Source organism: Procambarus clarkii, chromosome 70 (assembly GCF_040958095.1).
Source record: "Procambarus clarkii isolate CNS0578487 chromosome 70, FALCON_Pclarkii_2.0, whole genome shotgun sequence".
In the NCBI taxonomy this organism is placed as follows: Eukaryota; Metazoa; Arthropoda; class Malacostraca; order Decapoda; family Cambaridae; genus Procambarus; species Procambarus clarkii.
Window position 1 is genome coordinate 27,721,991 of NC_091219.1, and position 18,808 is coordinate 27,740,798.

Below are 18,808 nucleotides of genomic sequence, written 5' to 3' on the forward strand. Positions count from 1 at the left end.
AATTTATGGCCCAGTCTTCTTTCAAGAAGCATCTGTAACAGGTATTGTTTACCATGATATGCTTCGGCAGTGTCTTCAAGATTGCATTCTTCATAATGCTGCATTTTATATATATATATACTGGGGTGTGTGTGTGCAAGCGAGAGAGAGGAATTGAAATGAAGTCTATTGAGGTAAAATACACACAAAGGGATGAGGTAGCTCACGCTATTCTCATCCCGTTCAGTACATCGTGTTAATACATACATATACACACATCACAAACAATAAACATATTACCAAACATTCTGAGAGATAAACATACATTTCCTCCAACATTTGGCATACCATATACTTCCTTGCCTAGCAACAGGTTTGTTAATTTGTATTCATTAAAGAATTTGCCAAGTTACCCAGTGTCCTTTCTTGAAATAGAGCTTATCAACCATTTCAATGTTCTAATTTTCTTCCAGATTACATCACAAAGCCTATTTAATTTCCAACAGGGCATGATCACTCTTAACCAAGGCAGGTACTAGGTGTCAAATATCTCTTCTTTCTTGGTGAACATTAGATCCAGTACTGACAATCAACCCCTTCCCTCATTCTTGTAATTACCTAAGTGTAATTACCTAAGTGTAGTTACAGGATGAGAGCTACGCTCGTGGTGTCCCGTCTTCCCAGCACTCTTTGTCATATAACGCTTTGAAACTACTGACGGTCTTGGCCTCCACCACCTTCTCACTTAACTTGTTCCAACCGTCTACCACTCTATTTGCGAAGGTGAATTTTCTTATATTTCTTCGGCATCTGTGTTTAGCTAGTTTAAATCTATGACCTCTTGTTCTTGAAGTTCCAGGTCTCAGGAAGTCTTCCCTGTCGATTTTGTCAATTCCTGTTACTATTTTGTATGTAGTGATCATATCACCTCTTTTTCTTCTGTCTTCTAGTTTTGGCATATTTAATGCTTCTAACCTCTCCTCGTAGCTCTTGCCCTTCAGTTCTGGGAGCCACTTAGTAGCATGTCTTTGCACCTTTTCCAGTTTGTTGATGTGCTTCTTAAGATATGGGCACCACACAACAGCTGCATATTCTAGCTTTGGCCTAACAAAAGTCATGAACAATTTCTTTAGTATATCGCCATCCATGTATTTAAATGCAATTCTGAAGTTAGAAAGCATAGCATAGGCTCCTTGCACAATATTCTTTATGTGGTCCTCAGGTGATAGTTTTCTATCTAGAACCACTCCTAGATCTCTTTCTTTATCAGAATTCTTTAAAGATTTCTCACATAATATATAGGTTGTGTGGGGTCTATGTTCTCCTATTCCACATTCCATAACATGACATTTATTAACATTAAATTCCATTTGCCAAGTGGTGCTCCATATACTTATTTTGTCCAGGTCTTCTTGAAGGGCATGACAGTCATCTAAATTTCTTATCCTTCCTATTATCTTAGCATCATCAGCAAACATGTTCATATAATTCTGTATACCAACTGGTAGATCATTTATGTACACAATAAACATCACTGGTGCAAGAACTGAACCCTGTGGTACTCCACTTGTGACATTTCTCCATTCTGATACATTGCCTCTGATTACTGCCCTCATTTTTCTATCAGTCAGAAAATTTTTCATCCATGATAGAAGCTTACCTGTCACCCCTCCAATATTTTCCAGTTTCCAGAACAACCTCTTATGTGGAACTCTGTCGAAAGCCTTTTTTAGGTCCAGATAGATGCAGTCAACCCAACCATCTCTTTCCTGTAATATCTCTGTGGCTCGATCATAGAAACTGAGTAAATTCGATACACAGGATCTTCCAGATCGAAAACCATACTGTCTGTCTGATATTATATCATTTCTCTCTAGGTGTTCTACCCATTTAGTTTTGATTAGTTTTTCCAATACTTTCACTATTACACTTGTCAATGATACAGGTCTATAATTGAGGGGGTCTTCCCTGCTGCCACTTTTGTAGATTGGAACTATGTTAGCCTGTTTCCACCCGTCTGCTACGATTCCTGTATACAGGGATGCCTGAAAGATCAGGTGAAGTGGAATGCTGAGCTCAGATGCACATTCTCTCAGAACCCATGGTGAAACGCCATCTGGGCCAGCTGCTTTGTTCTTACCGAGCTCCTTGAGCATTTTTTCCACTTCGTCTCTAGACACCTCTATGTGTTCTATGTTGTTCTCTGGAATTCTTATTGTATCTGGTTCCCTAAAGATTTCATTTTGTACAAACACACTTTGGAACTTTTCGTTTAGTGTTTCACACATTTCCTTTTCATCTTCCGTGAATCTATTTCCCATTTTCAACCTCTGAATATTATCCTTTACCTGCAATTTGTTGTTTATGAATTTATAGAATAGACCTGGTTCTGTTTTACATTTGTCCGCAATCCCTTTTTCAAAATTTCTTTCTGCCTCTCTCCTCACTGCCGTGTAGTTGTTTCTCGCATCTTTGTATCGCTGGTATGTTTGGGGGTTCGGCCTCTTCCTGTATTGATTCCATTTTTGTGTCTTTTGGTCTCTAGCCCTCTCGCAATTTCTATTGAACCAATCCTGTTTCCTAGTTCTGCATCTCTGTTTTGGTATAAATTTTTTTGTGCCTTTATCATATATTTCACAAAACTTGCCATACATCTCATTCACTTCCTTGCCTAGCATCAAGTCTGTCCAATTATACTCACTAAAAAAATTTCTAAGGTCACCATAATGTCCTCTCCTGAAGTCTGGTTTTTCAACTGCTTCAACCTCCTTATTTTCTTCCAGCTTATAACGCATTGCATACTTTATTCCCAAAAAGACATGGTCACTTTTACCCAAGGGAGGAAGGTACTGAATGTCAAATATCTCTTCCTCCTTCCTGGTAAATATCAAATCTAGCATGGAGGGAACGTCCCCTTCCCTCATCCTCGTAGCTTGTTTAACATGTTGATACAAGAATGTTTCCAGGATGAGGTCTACAAATTTACAGGTCCAAAAATCTTCTGTTTTAGCTTCATATGCTTCCCAGTCTATGGATTTCAAGTTGAAGTCACCGACTATCAACAGTCGTGATCTATCGTTATCCGCTCTCGCTATAATCTCTCTCATTATTGTTATAAGACCTTCACGTTTACTATCTAGCTCCTCCTTGTGGAGGAGCTAGATATCTAGAGGTATATAGAGGTATATCTAGATAGCTAGAGGAGGTATCTAGCTTGTGGCCTGCTTGACGTGTTGCTACGTGAATGCCTCCAGAATGAGGTTTACAAACCTTGTCCAAATATCCTCCGTTCTTGTCTCGTAGGCCTTCCAGTCTATTGCTCTGAAGTTGAAGTTTCCCAGTATCAACAATGATAATTTATCTTTATCTACTTTTATTATAATCTCTCATTAGTAGGCGAGTCGGATGGATGTATGCGTAAGTATCCACTAGGAAAGTTAAACGAAAATTCTGGACATTTTTGTTTCACCACATTATAAAGGAAATATAGACAGATGTCATAAGAGTTTGGAATTATGTACCCAACTATACCAAACTAGACAAAGATCCATAAGCTAAAATATTGATTAATGGAGGTGACATGAAGGCTAGATGATTACGAGATATTAACTGGGCAATCCCTCATTCTTGGAACGTACTACACATGAACTTATTGTTTACATAATTTTTATACCTAATCACAAATCTTACCAATTATAAAGTTTTCCAATTTATATAATCCTGGACTTGCACTAATATTATCCTATTCCGTACACTTTATGAATGAAGGTTCAATATTTCTTTCAGTAACTGATTTACACTCAAATTTTGCATGAATTAGCCCAGTCAATTGAATGATTACAATCTCAAGGAAAGAAATAATGATCTGAACTCTTGACCTGTTCTTATACTATATTTATGTTCTTTTATTATCTGGTCAAGATGTTTATCTGTTTGGCCAACACAGAACTTGTTACACTTTTTATAGAGTTATATACACATCCATTGAGACTACCAGGGAAATTTTTAATGGACTGCAATAGAGAAATAGGTATCTGGGAGTAAATGAGTTTTGCATTGCATATTGGAAAGGTCAGTTATTGGCCAAGAGCCAATATTATGGATCAGAACACAACTCAGAAAACCAAGTTTTTGTTACGTGGAATGTGAAACCATTACAATAAGCGTACAGTTCTGTATATACATAAGTGGCTCTATAGCCAACATGTACAATGCTTTGTGGTACAAAAAGGAAAGCTGCAGATAGCACGCAGCCATATGAAGTATTTAAATGAACTGGAGAAGTCGGATGTTCACCAATTGGCTACTATGAGGGGGCAGGGTAGGCTGCAGTCGTAGGTAGCAAATGGTATTGGATGGAAACTTGCAAGTACAGATGGCACGTAATGTATCTGTTCAAGCACGTATAATTTACTGCAAGCAAAATCACTGATGCATTTCCTTGGTATCTCCTAGCCATTTTCCTGATAAATTTGGGAATTATAAATATGAATGGAACACATTCCTATGCAATGCAAAATGCTGCATGCATAACAAAAGAATATTGATAAGAATTGAGAATGTCTTGTTCATATAGAATACTGTAGTTATAAAAAAATAAAAAATAAACGGCATTGAATGAAATGAAACGGCAATCTCTGGGTGGGCCCTTGTGGCTCCTTGAAGCTATTATACTGAGACAGTGGCAGACTACAAAGTGTCATCAGTTGTAGAGTTTCATTGGCTTACTGGGGACCATTGGGCTTACTAGGGAGCCGGTCGGCCGAGCGAACAGTACGCTGGACTTGTGATCCTGTGGTCCTGGGTTCGATCCCAGGTGCCAGCGAGAAACAATGGGCAGAGTTTCTTTCACCCTATGCCCCTGTTACCTAGCAGTAAAATAGGAACCTGGGTGTTAGTCAACTGTCACGGGCTGATTCTTGGAGGTGGAGGCCTGGTCGAGGACCGGGCCGCGGGGACACTGAAAAGCCCCGAAATCATCTCAAGATAATTTCAAGATAACCATGAGCCAGAACATGCCCCCCCCCCAGAGGGTCAGGGAGCAGTGGTATTGTAAAAATTTTTTTTTAATTTATTAATGTCTACCACCATCAAGGGAAGGCACAAAGTCAGCGAAACAAAATAGATCATTGCTTAAAAACGAGACCACAGCCAAACGAACTCGCCCAGCAATGTAAAGAAATGGTAAAAATTAGTGAAATTAGAGAAAGTTAGTTTCCCTTCATTTTGGGGTGGAGGGAGGCAGTCTAGGCCAGCTGGCTGCTTCTCTAGTTCTGATGATGGATGCCATGTGGAGCCACCAGTTCTCACCCAGAAAATGACGTTTCATTACGTTCAACACTGGTTTTCTGGGAAAAGATGCCCCATGTGGCTCCCTGAAGCTAATTATCCATGGAGAAGAAAGGTTACTTACCAGGAGGGAGGAAGCAGCACAGGTATCAAGATGAAGAGACCAATGGCCAAGACACATGACCAAAGCCCATACAAGGCTGCTGAGAACCAAGAATGTTTACAAGATTCCTTACAACCAAGACAGTGCTCAACCTCCGAAATCCCTGTGCCCGAACATTAGCCCAAGACATATTAGCAAATACAGCCGAAAGAGAGGCATGCTTCTGCACATCATGGGCATGTGGGTAGATGGCAGGCTGGCTAGACTTTATGACAACGAGGACAACCTGAGAAACATGAGACCTGGAACAGGGAACTAGGGAAACCGGATCAACCCAAAAGGAGTCCACTGAAGCACAATTGGTGGCATGAAGGTAGTAGCGCAAAGCTGCCACTGGACACAGTTCGTGGTAGACCCAGGTCTGAAACCACTTCTCGGGAAGCCAACCAACTCATTTTTTGCCAGAAAAGAAGCTGGCTGCAAATGAACAAAGCCCCACTAGGACCAAAAGAACAGAAATCCCGGTCACCAAAGGAGAGCATGGAGCTTCCGCACCCAAAAATCAGAAGCCAGAGAAAGCAAAAACAAAGCTTTTTGAAAATCCTAGAAAGGACAACAACCTGATCAGAAACTGAGGAACAACGATGAAGGGGCAGAAAATGGTGGAAAGCATGCCAACAGATCACATTGTCACAGATGAATTCATAGAGGAATTCTGCAGGTAGAACACCTTTAAAGCAGCTACCAGATCACCACAGAGATGGCAATACACATACATCAAAAACCACCAGACAGGAAGAGCAGAGGTGGTCTAACCAGTGAAGTATGTCACTGACCCTACCTGCTGAAAGAGGCAAAGCCATGAAAAAACTCCTGGGTTCAGATACCGAGCAAGCAGTGCCTGAAACCAAGGCTGGGCCAGACACCAATGAGCCAGAAGGATCACTGTAGAATTCCAATTGCGCCAGAACCCAAAGCAATAGCCAGATGGGGGGGGGGGGGGGGGGGAAGAGGTAAATGAACACCTATCTTGTCCAATACACCGAAAGGTACCTACAGCTAGGGCCTCACAGTCGGGGAATAACACTGCATAAAGAGGACGATACCGAGACCACCCTGATGTGAAGAGGCTGAAGTCCGGGCGCTCAAGCAACTGGCAAAGCCACAGGAAGGAAATACTCTTAAGCAGCAAGCAGTCTTGTATTTATTGCTGACCTAACTTTAGACAAAGGTGCAAGAGGCGAGTTATTGGCCCAATAACGTCTAACAGCTTCTCGCACCTCAGCTGGAGTTATGGGATCCATTCCTATGCCATGATCATCTCCAGATCCAATCTCTTGTAGTGAGCCACTCTGTGTATAAACAAAGCAATTTATTAATATTACTTGACATACCTTAGAACAGCCAAAATCATTAAGAGCATTGTATTCCCATTGTCCTAAATATCCATTATGAGAAAAGGTTCATTTGAAATACAGTACTGTGTTCCATTAGTTCATGTATGATATATTTAAGATTCTATTTATTTTCATTCACAAATTTAATACCTCGTCTCGTAAACAAAGTCCAAATGCTCGTTAATCCAGCAGTCAAAAAAAAAAAACAATTCACAGCAGATGATGACTAAACATTTCTCAGTGCTTCGCTGATGACCTCTGTTTAAATTGCAACTCTATAAATGCTTCACCCACCTACTGTACTTCAAATACAAATACTGTCATTGCAAACAGAACCTAAACACCTAACCTATGCCTAGCTATACATAGGACTTCAATGTATAATAATTTATATATAAGTACAAACTTACTTTTACTACCCAATATGTAAAAAAGGAGGAGGGCCCCTATCAAATGGCCAGAAATATCGAGACTGACCTTCCTATACACACAACAAAACAGTCTCTGTGGTGTAGTGGTAAGACACTCGCCTGGCGTTCCGCGAGCGCTATGTCATGGGTTCGTATCCTGGCCGGGGAGGATTTACTGGGTGCAATTCCTTAACTGTAGCCTCTGTTTAACGCAACAGTAAAATGTGTACTTGGATGAAAAAACGATTCTTCGCGGCGGGGATCGTATTCCAGGGACCTGCCCGAAACGCTACACGTACTAGTGGCTGTACAAGAATGTAACAACTCTTGTATACATCTCCAAAAAAAAGATACAGGACAGCAACCCACAGCAGCAGTCTACAAAAATTGAGAAACAATGTCCTCAGGTAACAGTAACGAACCGAATGGAGTAGTAGTTTATCTGAATTTGTTTATCTACTTTGGGGAAATTCTATGGCTGTTTGAGTCGGCACGTATAGGAAGTAGCCAGCTGTGGTCTGTTTTGTCTCGCTAACTTTCTGGGTACCTTCCCTGGTGGTAGTATAAAAGTAAATAAATGCCACTGCTCCCTGCACCTCTTAGGAGACCAGGTTCTGGCTCTGTCTCTGGTAGGCCAGAGATCCAGAGAACTCTGACTGATGGCAACTTTCAGACATCACACACAACAGAAATGTTAGCTACAGGAAGTCACAAGGGACTTCCTCCAGAAAATAGTGGGCAAGACATTCCATGAGCTAATGGAAGGGAAAGCTCTAAACTTGCTAACAAGAATTGGAAGTCATCTACTCTTATACCAAACCTGTTAAAAAAAAAAAAAATGACCTGGGAATAAACAAAAACCACACCATAAACCTGCTCACCTGCTGACATAGCAGCCAATTTTATCCTGTGAAAGGTGAAAGAAAGACAAACACAACATCTAGGTCCTGGAGCATAGCTCCAAGGAATCCCAAATGAAATGGTAATTTAAAAGTAGGTTATCACACCAAATCTGAAGTAGACGAACTAGTCAGAGCCAAGAAAGACAACATACCCGTACTTACAAACACAAAATTCTTTCACTTATGCTTTAAGTGAAAAAAGATGAAGGAATCACAACTTATACAAGTTAACTGTAAAACAAAACCAATATTGATACAGAGTCTTACAGAGGACATTCTGTGCAAGATGATTTTTCTCCAGCTTCTTAAACAACATACAGTACATAGTTTCATCCAAAAAAACAGCGTTGAATGTAATGACACACCATTTCTTGGGCGAGCCCGAGAGCTTACCGACCTGATATGTATGTATTAGACCGTGGCATCAGTCTATGGAGTTCTTGCCAACCGGAGACCATGAGCCAGAACCCAGCCCTCTCAGAGAGGCACGAAGCACAGTAACCTATGGAAACCCCAATGTGTTTGGAAGCATTCTCTGCCTGTCATCGACTGGGGTTTGGCACCCAGAAAAGTAGGCGTAACAAAAACCCCACATGGTAAAAATTGCTACCTAAAACCGAACAGGGAAGCAGAACTCCCAAACTAAAACGGGCAAACAAGCAAATGTCCCTCGTACCGCTCATCCACGCAGACCCACCCCTGGTAGGGGGAAGGGGGTCCCGGACTCCCCACGCTGGCCACTCCAGCATTTGGTTCCGAGGCCGAGTATCAAAAACTGCCGACTGGAGGGAGGGAGGGAGGGTGCCGGAGTCTCCGGGGCTCGCCCAGAAAATGCCATTTCATTGCATTCAATGCTGGTTTTCTGTGGGGAGCCCCTACGGCTCCCCAGAGCTACCTATACAAAGAAAAGTAACAAGAGGGACTTACCTAGTGGAGCCGGTGGCTGAGCAGACATAACACTTTATGCGTGATCCTGTGGTCCCGGGTTCGATCCCGGGCGCCGGCGAGAAACAACAGGCAGAGTTTCTTTCACCTTGATGCCCCTGTTACCTAGCAGTAAATAGGTACCTGGGAGTTAGACAGCTGCTATGGGCTGCTTCCTGGAGGATGTGTAACAAAAAGGAGGCCTGGTTGAGAACCGGGCCGCGGGGACGCTAAGCCCCGAAACCATCTCGAGATAACCTCAAGATAACCAATTAATGATAATTATTAACTGACATTAAGGTTCACAACATCTTAACAGACCATTACCTGTACATGGAAATTTGGTGACATTTAAAGATTAGAACCTCACATTGGCTTTCTCTGTATCTGTAAGTCTTTTTAATTTCTCTTAGACTACTTATCACTTTCACGGATATTGAAGACCACATATTCTATTTCTGGTTAAATACATACCTGATGTATAAACACACAAGGATAATCTGGATTGAAAGCAATAGGTGTCCGGAAGCGAGAGAGGTCGGAATTGTGCAGTGTACCATCTCTCTTGACTAATAAAGCGAGATCCACTATCTGAGCAACAGTTTCATAAGCTAGCCGGTTAAGCATCTCCAATACTAGCTGCAATAAATGAATAAAAATTAATAATCACTACAGACATTGCTTATTCAGCTTAATATATAATTTTGGTACTGTATGGAAGAAAAAATGCAATTACTGTACTATTGAATATATTTTTACCAACATGATGAAGTGATTAATAGAACACATCTTGCTATATTGCAGTTTGATATTTTATTTGTTTCTTACTTGTTTAGCACTACAGTTACAGACAGACGAGGAGTCACAATAACGTAGTTGAAATATGTTGACCAAACCACACACTAGAAAGTGAAGGGACGACCAGGAAAGAAAGTCATCCCTTCACTTACTAATGTGTGGTTTGGTCAACATGCAGTTGTAGCGCTTAAATGAAAGTCATAAGCATAACATGTAAGTAAAAAATGTACTGTAATTTTGTGTAAAATACCCCATAAATGTACAACCATTTATGATTAAAGATTTTGAATTTATATTAATTGGTGTAAATACATATATATAAAAATAAAATATAAAATTGTAATGCTAAATTATTATGAGCATAACATGTGTGCTCAATAATAATATACTTCACGTGATCTCATTACACTCCATGTGCTTGTGTTCTTCCAATAACATTACTGGTCATGCCAGGATTAACTATAAAGAAAAAATAAATTTTCTTTATCTACCATTAAGAAATTTAATAAGATCTTATCCAAATGTAATATATGAATAAATAAGAAAATAGTATTATGTACAAAGTGGAGAACGGAACATAAGTGGATTTCAAAAATATGTATGAACTGCATCTGTGTGTGCATGCTAGGTATACAAGTGTACCCTACACAATAGATTCAGATTCAGATTCAGATTCAGATGTTTATTCAGGTAAGGTATATACATACAAGTGATGTTACATTAATGGATTGATATATAGATAGAGCTAGTACATACAATGCCTAAAGCCACTATTACGCAATGCGTTTCGGGCAAAACATCTGTGTGTGCATGCTAGGGACACAAGTGTACCCTACACACAATATATTTGTGTCTGCATGCTAGGGATGCAAGTGTACAAACTTTTTTTTTTTTTAGGCTATGTATAGGAAGATAATACAATTCGGACACCTATCAAAACATGAGAATGGGTTGTAGTAAATATACCTGCTATTCTTCTGAGGTGCATATGAGTATAATGTACTGTATAGGCTAAGTTTAATTTTTGTCAATGCTTAACATGAGAAATAGCCTTTTTATGTACAGTACTTTTAAGACAGTAATACTGTGCAGAGAATAAGTCATAATAACTTGGCTGAAAAGAAATAATCCAACCTACACATCTTATATTACATGTTAAGACTGTGCTGTGATTCTAAGGTCTACCCAGTGACTTATTTGAACAACCAAAAAAAAAAAAAAAAAAAAAACAAGCAATAAGTCATCTTCATGTGAGAGTTTGATGGCTGCCATACATGTATATTTTTTTAATTTCACTGACCGTATTCACCTAGTAACATTCATGACGATACTGTAACCACATTCACAGTCACGTAACCATGAAACGATACCTAGATTTTTTCATGGATGAAAGTAAGCTCCATTACATCCACAGAGCCATTATATTCTTATTTGCATCATACATTGTAAAGCCCAGACAAAAATTGGTTAAAACCTAGGCACCCCATCTAGAATCCTATAAGTGTGATATACTGTACAAGCATAAGTCCTTAAAATGCAACTTGGTTATAATGCAGTGCCCTCACCTGAGTTAATTTAATTTCTGTGCTTTCGTCTCCAAGAAGCCATTCTCTGAACTTGTTCACTCGCAAACGAGGACAAAAGGAAGCTTTCCGTGCCTCGCAATACTCCTTGTATCTCTGGCATGACATGCCCTGAAATGGAATAGCCTTGGTTAACAACAGGCATACTGTCAAGTATTTTATTTTGCATCCTGTTGTATTAAACAGTACAAATGACTTTAATTCCAAAAAACCAATGTTGAATGTAATGAAATGCCCCTTTCTGATGGGGGTCCCCTTGGTGGTTCCCAGAAAATAGAACACAATGTAAATGACTCTTTCTGGGGGCTCCTCAGTATTTCCTCAAAGTTTAAGTGCTACACTCTATGTCTAAGATCAATTTACCAGGTACCACTGACCAAATACCTTTGAGGAGCATGTGGGGATCAGGAATCAACCAACACTGAGCACTAACTTAATGGGAGAAAGGGGGGCGTAATCAAAATTCAAAATATGTTAGAGAACATTGCTAACACCAAACAAAAATTCAAAATATCAAAACACCACCTCACTGACTTTCGTCACTTAACTAAGTTAAAGTTCACCTCGCCAGTGCTCTGGCGATGTGAACATTACTCTCAAGTGCACGTGAACCCAACCAAAACCATGAAGGGCAAAAACGGGGGGGAAGCTACCGAGGAGCCCCAGAAAGGGGAATTTCATTACACTTCAATGCTTTATTTCTGGGGTACTCCCCTCAGGGGCTCCCAAAGTTTCTTCCCCACAGTACCTCAGATGAGGAACAAACAGGAGAAAAATGAGCCAGACCACACACATGGGAGAAGAAAAAAATTGGAAAAAATCAAGAAAAATTAGGGACTTATCCATGCATGACAATTTAGCTCACACTAACTTAAAGTAACCTAACCTGCTACATTTCTCCAGTCCAATAATGGACTGGAGAAATGACACTCGACCCTTCCCCACAGTGCTCCGAGGGTCTAGAGCCCTGGACCATTCCTGGGTTTGGATACTACCAAAGACTATTGGAGCAGTCTTGGTCAATGTGTTCAGCCTGTTCAGTTCAGCTTGGTCAAGACCGCATTGCTAAGTTTCATCTTACTCCCTAAATAAACTGCAAAACAATCAGTGCTTCTTTTCACCATTCAAGACACCAAAGTATAATTGCTGAAATGTTGCAATGTCAGAGCATTAATTTACTTCAAAATAAATAATTGCATCTTACTATTTAGATTGACTGACAATGAATCACCTGAGTCATGTTGTCCAAACGTATGGCCCTTTCAGCTTTTACTGGATCATACAGCGATGACGAGTATAAGGGTTCGTACTGTCCGGTTTGATCAATTGTTTGCAAAAAACTTATACATAGCTTCTTACGAGACACTTCCCCACCTGTTTCAAAATTTAGATCTTGAATATCACCCGTTGATGATCCTGATGTGCTTGTACGAGTTCTCTGATACAAGTCACGAACTCCTGAAAATGGGTATAAAGGATTTTGATAAACTCTTTCCATGAACGAAAAAATTAAATACATGTACAGTACATGCATACATTCATTATATCCAACATACAGAATTGCTCCTATATCAATGAGCAGTGCTATTTACTTACAACCAAAAATTCCAAGGTTCTATGCCCACAAAAGGCAAGACATTTGGGAACTTACATAGGTAAATAAAAAACCAGCATTGAATGTAGTCAAATGCCTTTTTCTGGATGGCTCCATGAAGCTCTCTCCCTAAGATGACTCGACTACTAGGTTATATCAGCCTACTAGGAACCATGAGGCAGGACCTGCCCCCCCCCCTCACAGTGGCAGAGAAAATAAGTGACACTCTGCCAGCCCATTGGGAAAGCATCCATTAAGTCTGGGAACCAGTGCAAACCACGGCTAGGTTCAAAAGAACCAAAGCCTCGAAATTGTCAAACAAACTTTCCAAACAATGTAAAAAAATTATCAAATCACTTAAAACCAGGGTGAGCTCATTAGCACTAACTAAATATTAGCCATCAAGACCCTGTTAGAATGCCAAAACCTCTGTGCCCAAATATCAGCACAGGTCATGTTAGCAAAGATCACCATGAGAGCAGCATATTTACAAACATCATAGGTACAAGGGTAGACCACAAGTTGGCTGAACTTAACACTACAGACAACTTGTGAAATGTGAGCCTTTGAACAGGGAACCAAGGAAGAAGGATCAACCTACAAAGCATCAACAGGCAAAATTGGTGGCTAAAAGGTAGCATTGAAGAACTGCAATTGGGTACAGCTCATGCACCCACAGCCAAACCAACCAAGCATCAATAACCAAAGGAACCCTCCTCTGGAAGCCTGTCGACTCATTCTTGGCCTAAAAAGGAGACAGCTCTGCAAGCAAATATAATGCCCACATGGCCCAAAAACAACAAAAACCCTGCCTTTGGAGAAGAGCTTGAAGCTCCCTGACCCTACAACTGGAGGAGAGCACCAACAGAAAACCACTTTGAAGAAAGAATCACAGACCGAAGGGAAGAAAGGAAGGCGAGGACATGGTCAAGAGACCAAGAGAGCCCATGAGCAGGTCAGTGAAACAATGTATGAGATAGCATCCGAAGTGGCACTGAGGTAGTATCACTATCGAATGATACTACAAAGATTGCAAAGCTACTTCATACTGCTGCTAGGAAAACAAGTGTAAGTGGGACACCATTAATTCAGTCACCTGCTCACTATAGAGATGTCGATAAAGATGCATAAGAAAGACCAGACATGAAGAACCGAGGAGAAGTTCAAATCAGCAAGATTGATCTTCTGAAAGTGGAGGGCCCGAGGAAAAATGCCCGGGTTTGGACACCATGCAAGCAGTACCTGCAACCAAGGCTGAGCTAACCACCAAGGAGCCAGAAGGACTTTTCCCTAGTAGGACTGCAAACTGGCCAGGACCTGGAGCAACAGCTGAACCTGGGGGGGAAAAGGAGATACAGAAATCCCCACCGTGACCAGTCCAGCTGAAAGGCATCCACTGCAAAGGCCTCATTATCAGGAAAAAAAGAGCCCAATCATAGGACTTCGGGTCATGTGTGTAACCAGGCAAAATCTCCAGTATGCCAAACAGAACTCTGTGGCTGATGTGACCTAGTAATTGGACACCAATTCAGCAAGATAGGTTCAGGGAACTACAAGAGGCTCCCCAGGAAAGGCGCTCAGGGAGCTACAAGAGATTCTCCCAGAAAATTCTGTATTACTGTAAAATATTTATCAATAGATCTGATTAAAATATTTTACAGGTTATATTTAGCATTTAAACAACTTAATCAAGTACTGTACTCTTGATTTTAACACAAAGCAATAAACACATTTCTTTCTTTTTTTTCCATGCTGTTAACAATTCTGAAGAGCCCAAGACCTTCAATCTGACTTACCCATATAATGGACAAGACGCTGTAGCTTTATTGGATCTTTACGCATCACAAACAGGATGTCTTCTGGACCAACAATTCTTGTACCTCTTTGCTCAGCTACATCTGTTGCCTAAGGTTACAATGAAAAATATAGGCTGTGTAATATAACTTTAAAAAGACTAGCCAATTAGAAGAATCTGAGGGGTTATTAGGGTAAACAGTCCTTGTGATACATAATAAGCAAATATAATTAGCTCTATAGATAGATAGATAGTATTCCAGCTGAGGCAGAAACAAAATGGTAGTTTCTTTTACCTGATGCACCTGTTCATTTAACAGTAAATACATACACAGATTACCTAGGAGTTAAACCAGTAGCTACGGACTGCGTCCTGGAGATTTGTGAGAGAGAAATACATGTAGATATGATACAGGAAAAATAGGTTAGGAGTTAGTATATTAGATAACTGATGGTTAGAAAGGTGGGGTCCAAGAGCTAACAGTTCAATCCTGGAGCCACAAATAGTAAATAAATGCACACACATTTATTGGACTACCACTCATATGGATTCCTGTAAACCAGAAACACAGATGAAACAAGATTTTACCCCATACTATATTATCTATATATTCATTTGCAACAGAAAATAATAGAAGACTTCCAATGGAGTAATATTTATGCATCCACTCGATCACAACTGATTCAAAACCAAAACATTTTATATGTAACTTGACAAAATATTAAAAAAAAAAAAAAAAAAAAATTGTATGTATTAGAGCTTTAGTTACAACAAAGGCCTAGTACAAAATGTCTGAGGAAATGTGCACTGTAGTTGCTTATTTACAGTGGTCATTACACAGTCAAGTACAGTACTAACCATATGCAAGAAGAGTGTCATCTGCTGATGAACTATGGACTCTATAACTGCCGCAGTTTCAGACAGTGGCCGACGACAATCCCCAAAACCGTGCATCATTAATTGTATATCTGAAATGATCACAGCATTAATCAATAACACTTACACTGCACTCAATGAGTCACAATAATGTGGCTGAAGATACAATGACAACACAACATAAGAAAATGAAGAAGTGATGACATCTTGGTCTGTTCTGGACCATTAAAAAGTCATGTAAGGGATTATACAACTAGATAATGGTCCAGGATGGACCAAAACATCATTGTTTCTTCATTTTCTGATGTGTGGTTTGGTCATCAACACTTACACTGTATTCTGAAACTAGCATTCAGAAGCCCAGGATTAGTATTCAATTATTCAGCACAACTTTATTGTAAGGTTTTGAAGAGTAATTTTGTAAAAGGGTTACTTTATACAGCATATTTATAATCACTTCAGATTGTATACACTTATTTTGTGATGAGAGCTTTAAGGTGCAAAATAAAAACCATTTAAAATAACTGAAATAGCCCACTTCACAAGGTTGCCATTGAAACACTGTACCGTAATTAAAAAAAAACAAATTTTGAGCAAATACCATCAACATAACTTTTGAGTTAAATAGGTGCAGAACATTCCTACCTCAAATGGTGGACTACTATAATATGGTACTGAATGCACATGAAGAAAAGCAAAATATGAAAAAAATATGCTGTGCATGTTGCAAAGACTTTCACAAATGTGATCCTTACTTGATAAAACACAAAATAATTAAAAATGGAATAACTAGAAAATTGTGAGAATGTATCTGCAAAGTCTAACAAACTGCACCCTTAATTCATTGTCAAGAGACAGGCAGCCAGTGTATATTTTATTTTATTTTACTGATATACAAGAAGATATTTACTGTACTGATATACAAATAAAAATTATTATTATTATTATCTATGTATATGCCAAGGAATTTTTTCTCATAATTATTGCTATTGTTAATATTGTCTATCTGAAGTTAAATTTAGTTTGACTATCTACTTCCAAATAAAATGTAACAGGTCTTTTCTATTTTTAGTGTGAGTTTACTGGTTGTCATCCATGAGTGGACTTCTTTTTTAATGTGTCATTCCAGGGCCAAGTCATCTCGCATATCAGGAATGGTAGAGGGCCCACAGGGCTAACAACACTGAAAGCCAGGCATGACAGGACAGATCTCATTGAAGCTTTTAAAATACTGAACAATTTGGTGGATGTTGATCTGTAAAATTTCTTCAAAAGGTTAAATGTGACACAAACGAAGAGCAATGGCTTTAAGCTCAAGCCACAAGCTAGAACTTAGAACATGAGATGCTTTTTCACCTACAGGGTTATAGACCCATGGAACCTCCTACCCACCAAAGCTGTAAATGCCGACTTGAATTTCAAAACCCAACTGGAAAGGATTATCAAGGCAAAAGGTGGGGCCTACGACAAGCCGTTGGCTTCCTGTTCTCATCAAGGCCACTAGTGTCAGTGACCCTCAAGTAAATATTATTTAGTGTGTGTGTGTGTTGGGGGTCTGATTACATGAATCAGGTATTATAGAGGTAGTATCATCAGCAAATAATATAGGTTTAAGAATGTTAAGGACATTTGGCAAATCATTGATGTATATGAGAAATAGACGAGGTCCTAAGATGCTGCCCTGTGGCACTACTGACCTTCCTCAGGATGCAACCCCACAGTTGCCTAACTCCTGGGTACCTATTTACTGTTAGGTGAACAGAGGCATAGTATTAACATTTTGAGCCAGTTTTTGTACTTTACAATTCTATTGCTACATACACTACAAAATCTTACCAGTAATGAAAGACATCTTCTCCACTTTCTCTGGTAATTCAGACACTGATACAGAAGTAGATCTAATGCTCAGACTGACAGAAGATAATCCTGGCTTATGAGACGTGTTGCTTCACAGTTCCTCTTCCAGACAACCACAAGAGGTTGCACAAACCTCAGTCTCACTTCAGCTCTTTTTTGACAATTTTAAGAGCTGCTAGTTAATTATGTAAATAGTATTCCTCTTCTTGGCTTTTAGGTTAATGGATATCTGTTTAACTACTTAAAATTTCTGATATAACAGATTTTTGTTGTAGTTAAAGATATATGTCAGCTGAATATATCGTCAAGTGTCTGGAATACACCTATGGCTTACAGGCGTCCTTCTTCTCTTCTTGATAATATGTGCAGTTTGGGTCTATCCTTCAATGACTACACCAGTACAACTGTTGGGAGACGCGTTTTTGTTGAGAATGACAAGGTTTCACAAGTGTTTGTTGCGTTGTGGTGGAGATAGAGGAGCTGCGACTCAACAGAGAGATGTGTGTTAGAGGGAGACTTGCCACACTGGGGCGGGAGGTTGTGTTTACCGCGTCAGCTGATCCTTAGTGCTGCCCCCAGTGCTATCCGGCAGGGAAAAGGTCAGTCTAATAAGCTCAGTACTATTAGTTTTTATGTATATTAACTACACCTTTCTAAATGTTGAATTATGACTCGCCATGACCCAGAACTTTAGCAAAGTTCCCCTTAGTTTGGTGAGCGTGGGTATAATGGATTTAGGCTCAGTACTGCATGGACCTGCTGCATGGGTGACAGCTTCTCCCCCGTATCAACCTACTTTCGCCCTGGAGAGGCCACTCCAGACAACAACCAGAGCGCAACTCCATAGTCTCCTGAGACTGATGGATGCCTACTTAGTAGTAATAGGCATATATCAGTCTCAGGAGACTATGGAGTGGCGCTCTGGTTGTCGGTCTGGAGTGGCCTCTCCAGGGAGCAAAGTCAGGGTAGGTTGATACGGGGGAGAAGCTGTTACCCATGCAGCAGGCCCTCCCTCCTCACGGCGCCGAAAGTCTCCAATAGAAAGGCAAAGGCCAATAAGATAGCTTCGAGCGCCGTCGCAGGAACTGTCAGTACGAGGTTGAAGGCAACATCGAACTGCCCCAGGGGGCCTCCAGTTCCGGAGTTAACATCGAAGTTGGTAAAAGAAGGCGCAGGGACCCCAAACCCGGAGACCGCCGTGGTCGGGGCCGGAGAAAAACCACCCCATCAAGGGCAAGAACGACCCCAACCTCCTGAAGCAGAGCCTGGGGCCGCACGAGCCCCAGGAGGTGGACGTCCCG

The 18,808-nt window shown here is 40.3% G+C and overlaps 1 protein-coding gene across 2 annotated transcripts; it reads right to left on the reverse strand.

Annotated features, from left to right (window-relative positions):
• Positions 1-422: 422 nt before the first annotated feature.
• Positions 423-18,035, reverse strand: LOC123775361 (transcription initiation protein SPT3 homolog). 2 transcript variants are annotated; one of them, XM_045770506.2, is made up of 9 exons: positions 17,487-18,035; positions 15,633-15,742; positions 14,776-14,884; positions 12,617-12,843; positions 11,368-11,496; positions 9,479-9,643; positions 6,652-6,723; positions 3,193-3,300; positions 423-586 (listed from the first exon to the last, which is right to left on the reverse strand). In XM_045770506.2, the coding sequence occupies exons 1-9, from the start codon at positions 17,500-17,502 to the stop codon at positions 569-571; spliced, it is 954 nt and encodes a 317-aa protein (XP_045626462.1). In that variant the 5' UTR covers positions 17,503-18,035; the 3' UTR covers positions 423-568. The 2 variants fall into 2 exon arrangements, with proteins under 2 accessions (XP_045626462.1, XP_045626461.1); XM_045770505.2 differs by having other exon boundaries at positions 512-586; positions 6,587-6,723.
• Positions 18,036-18,808: the final 773 nt, after the last annotated feature.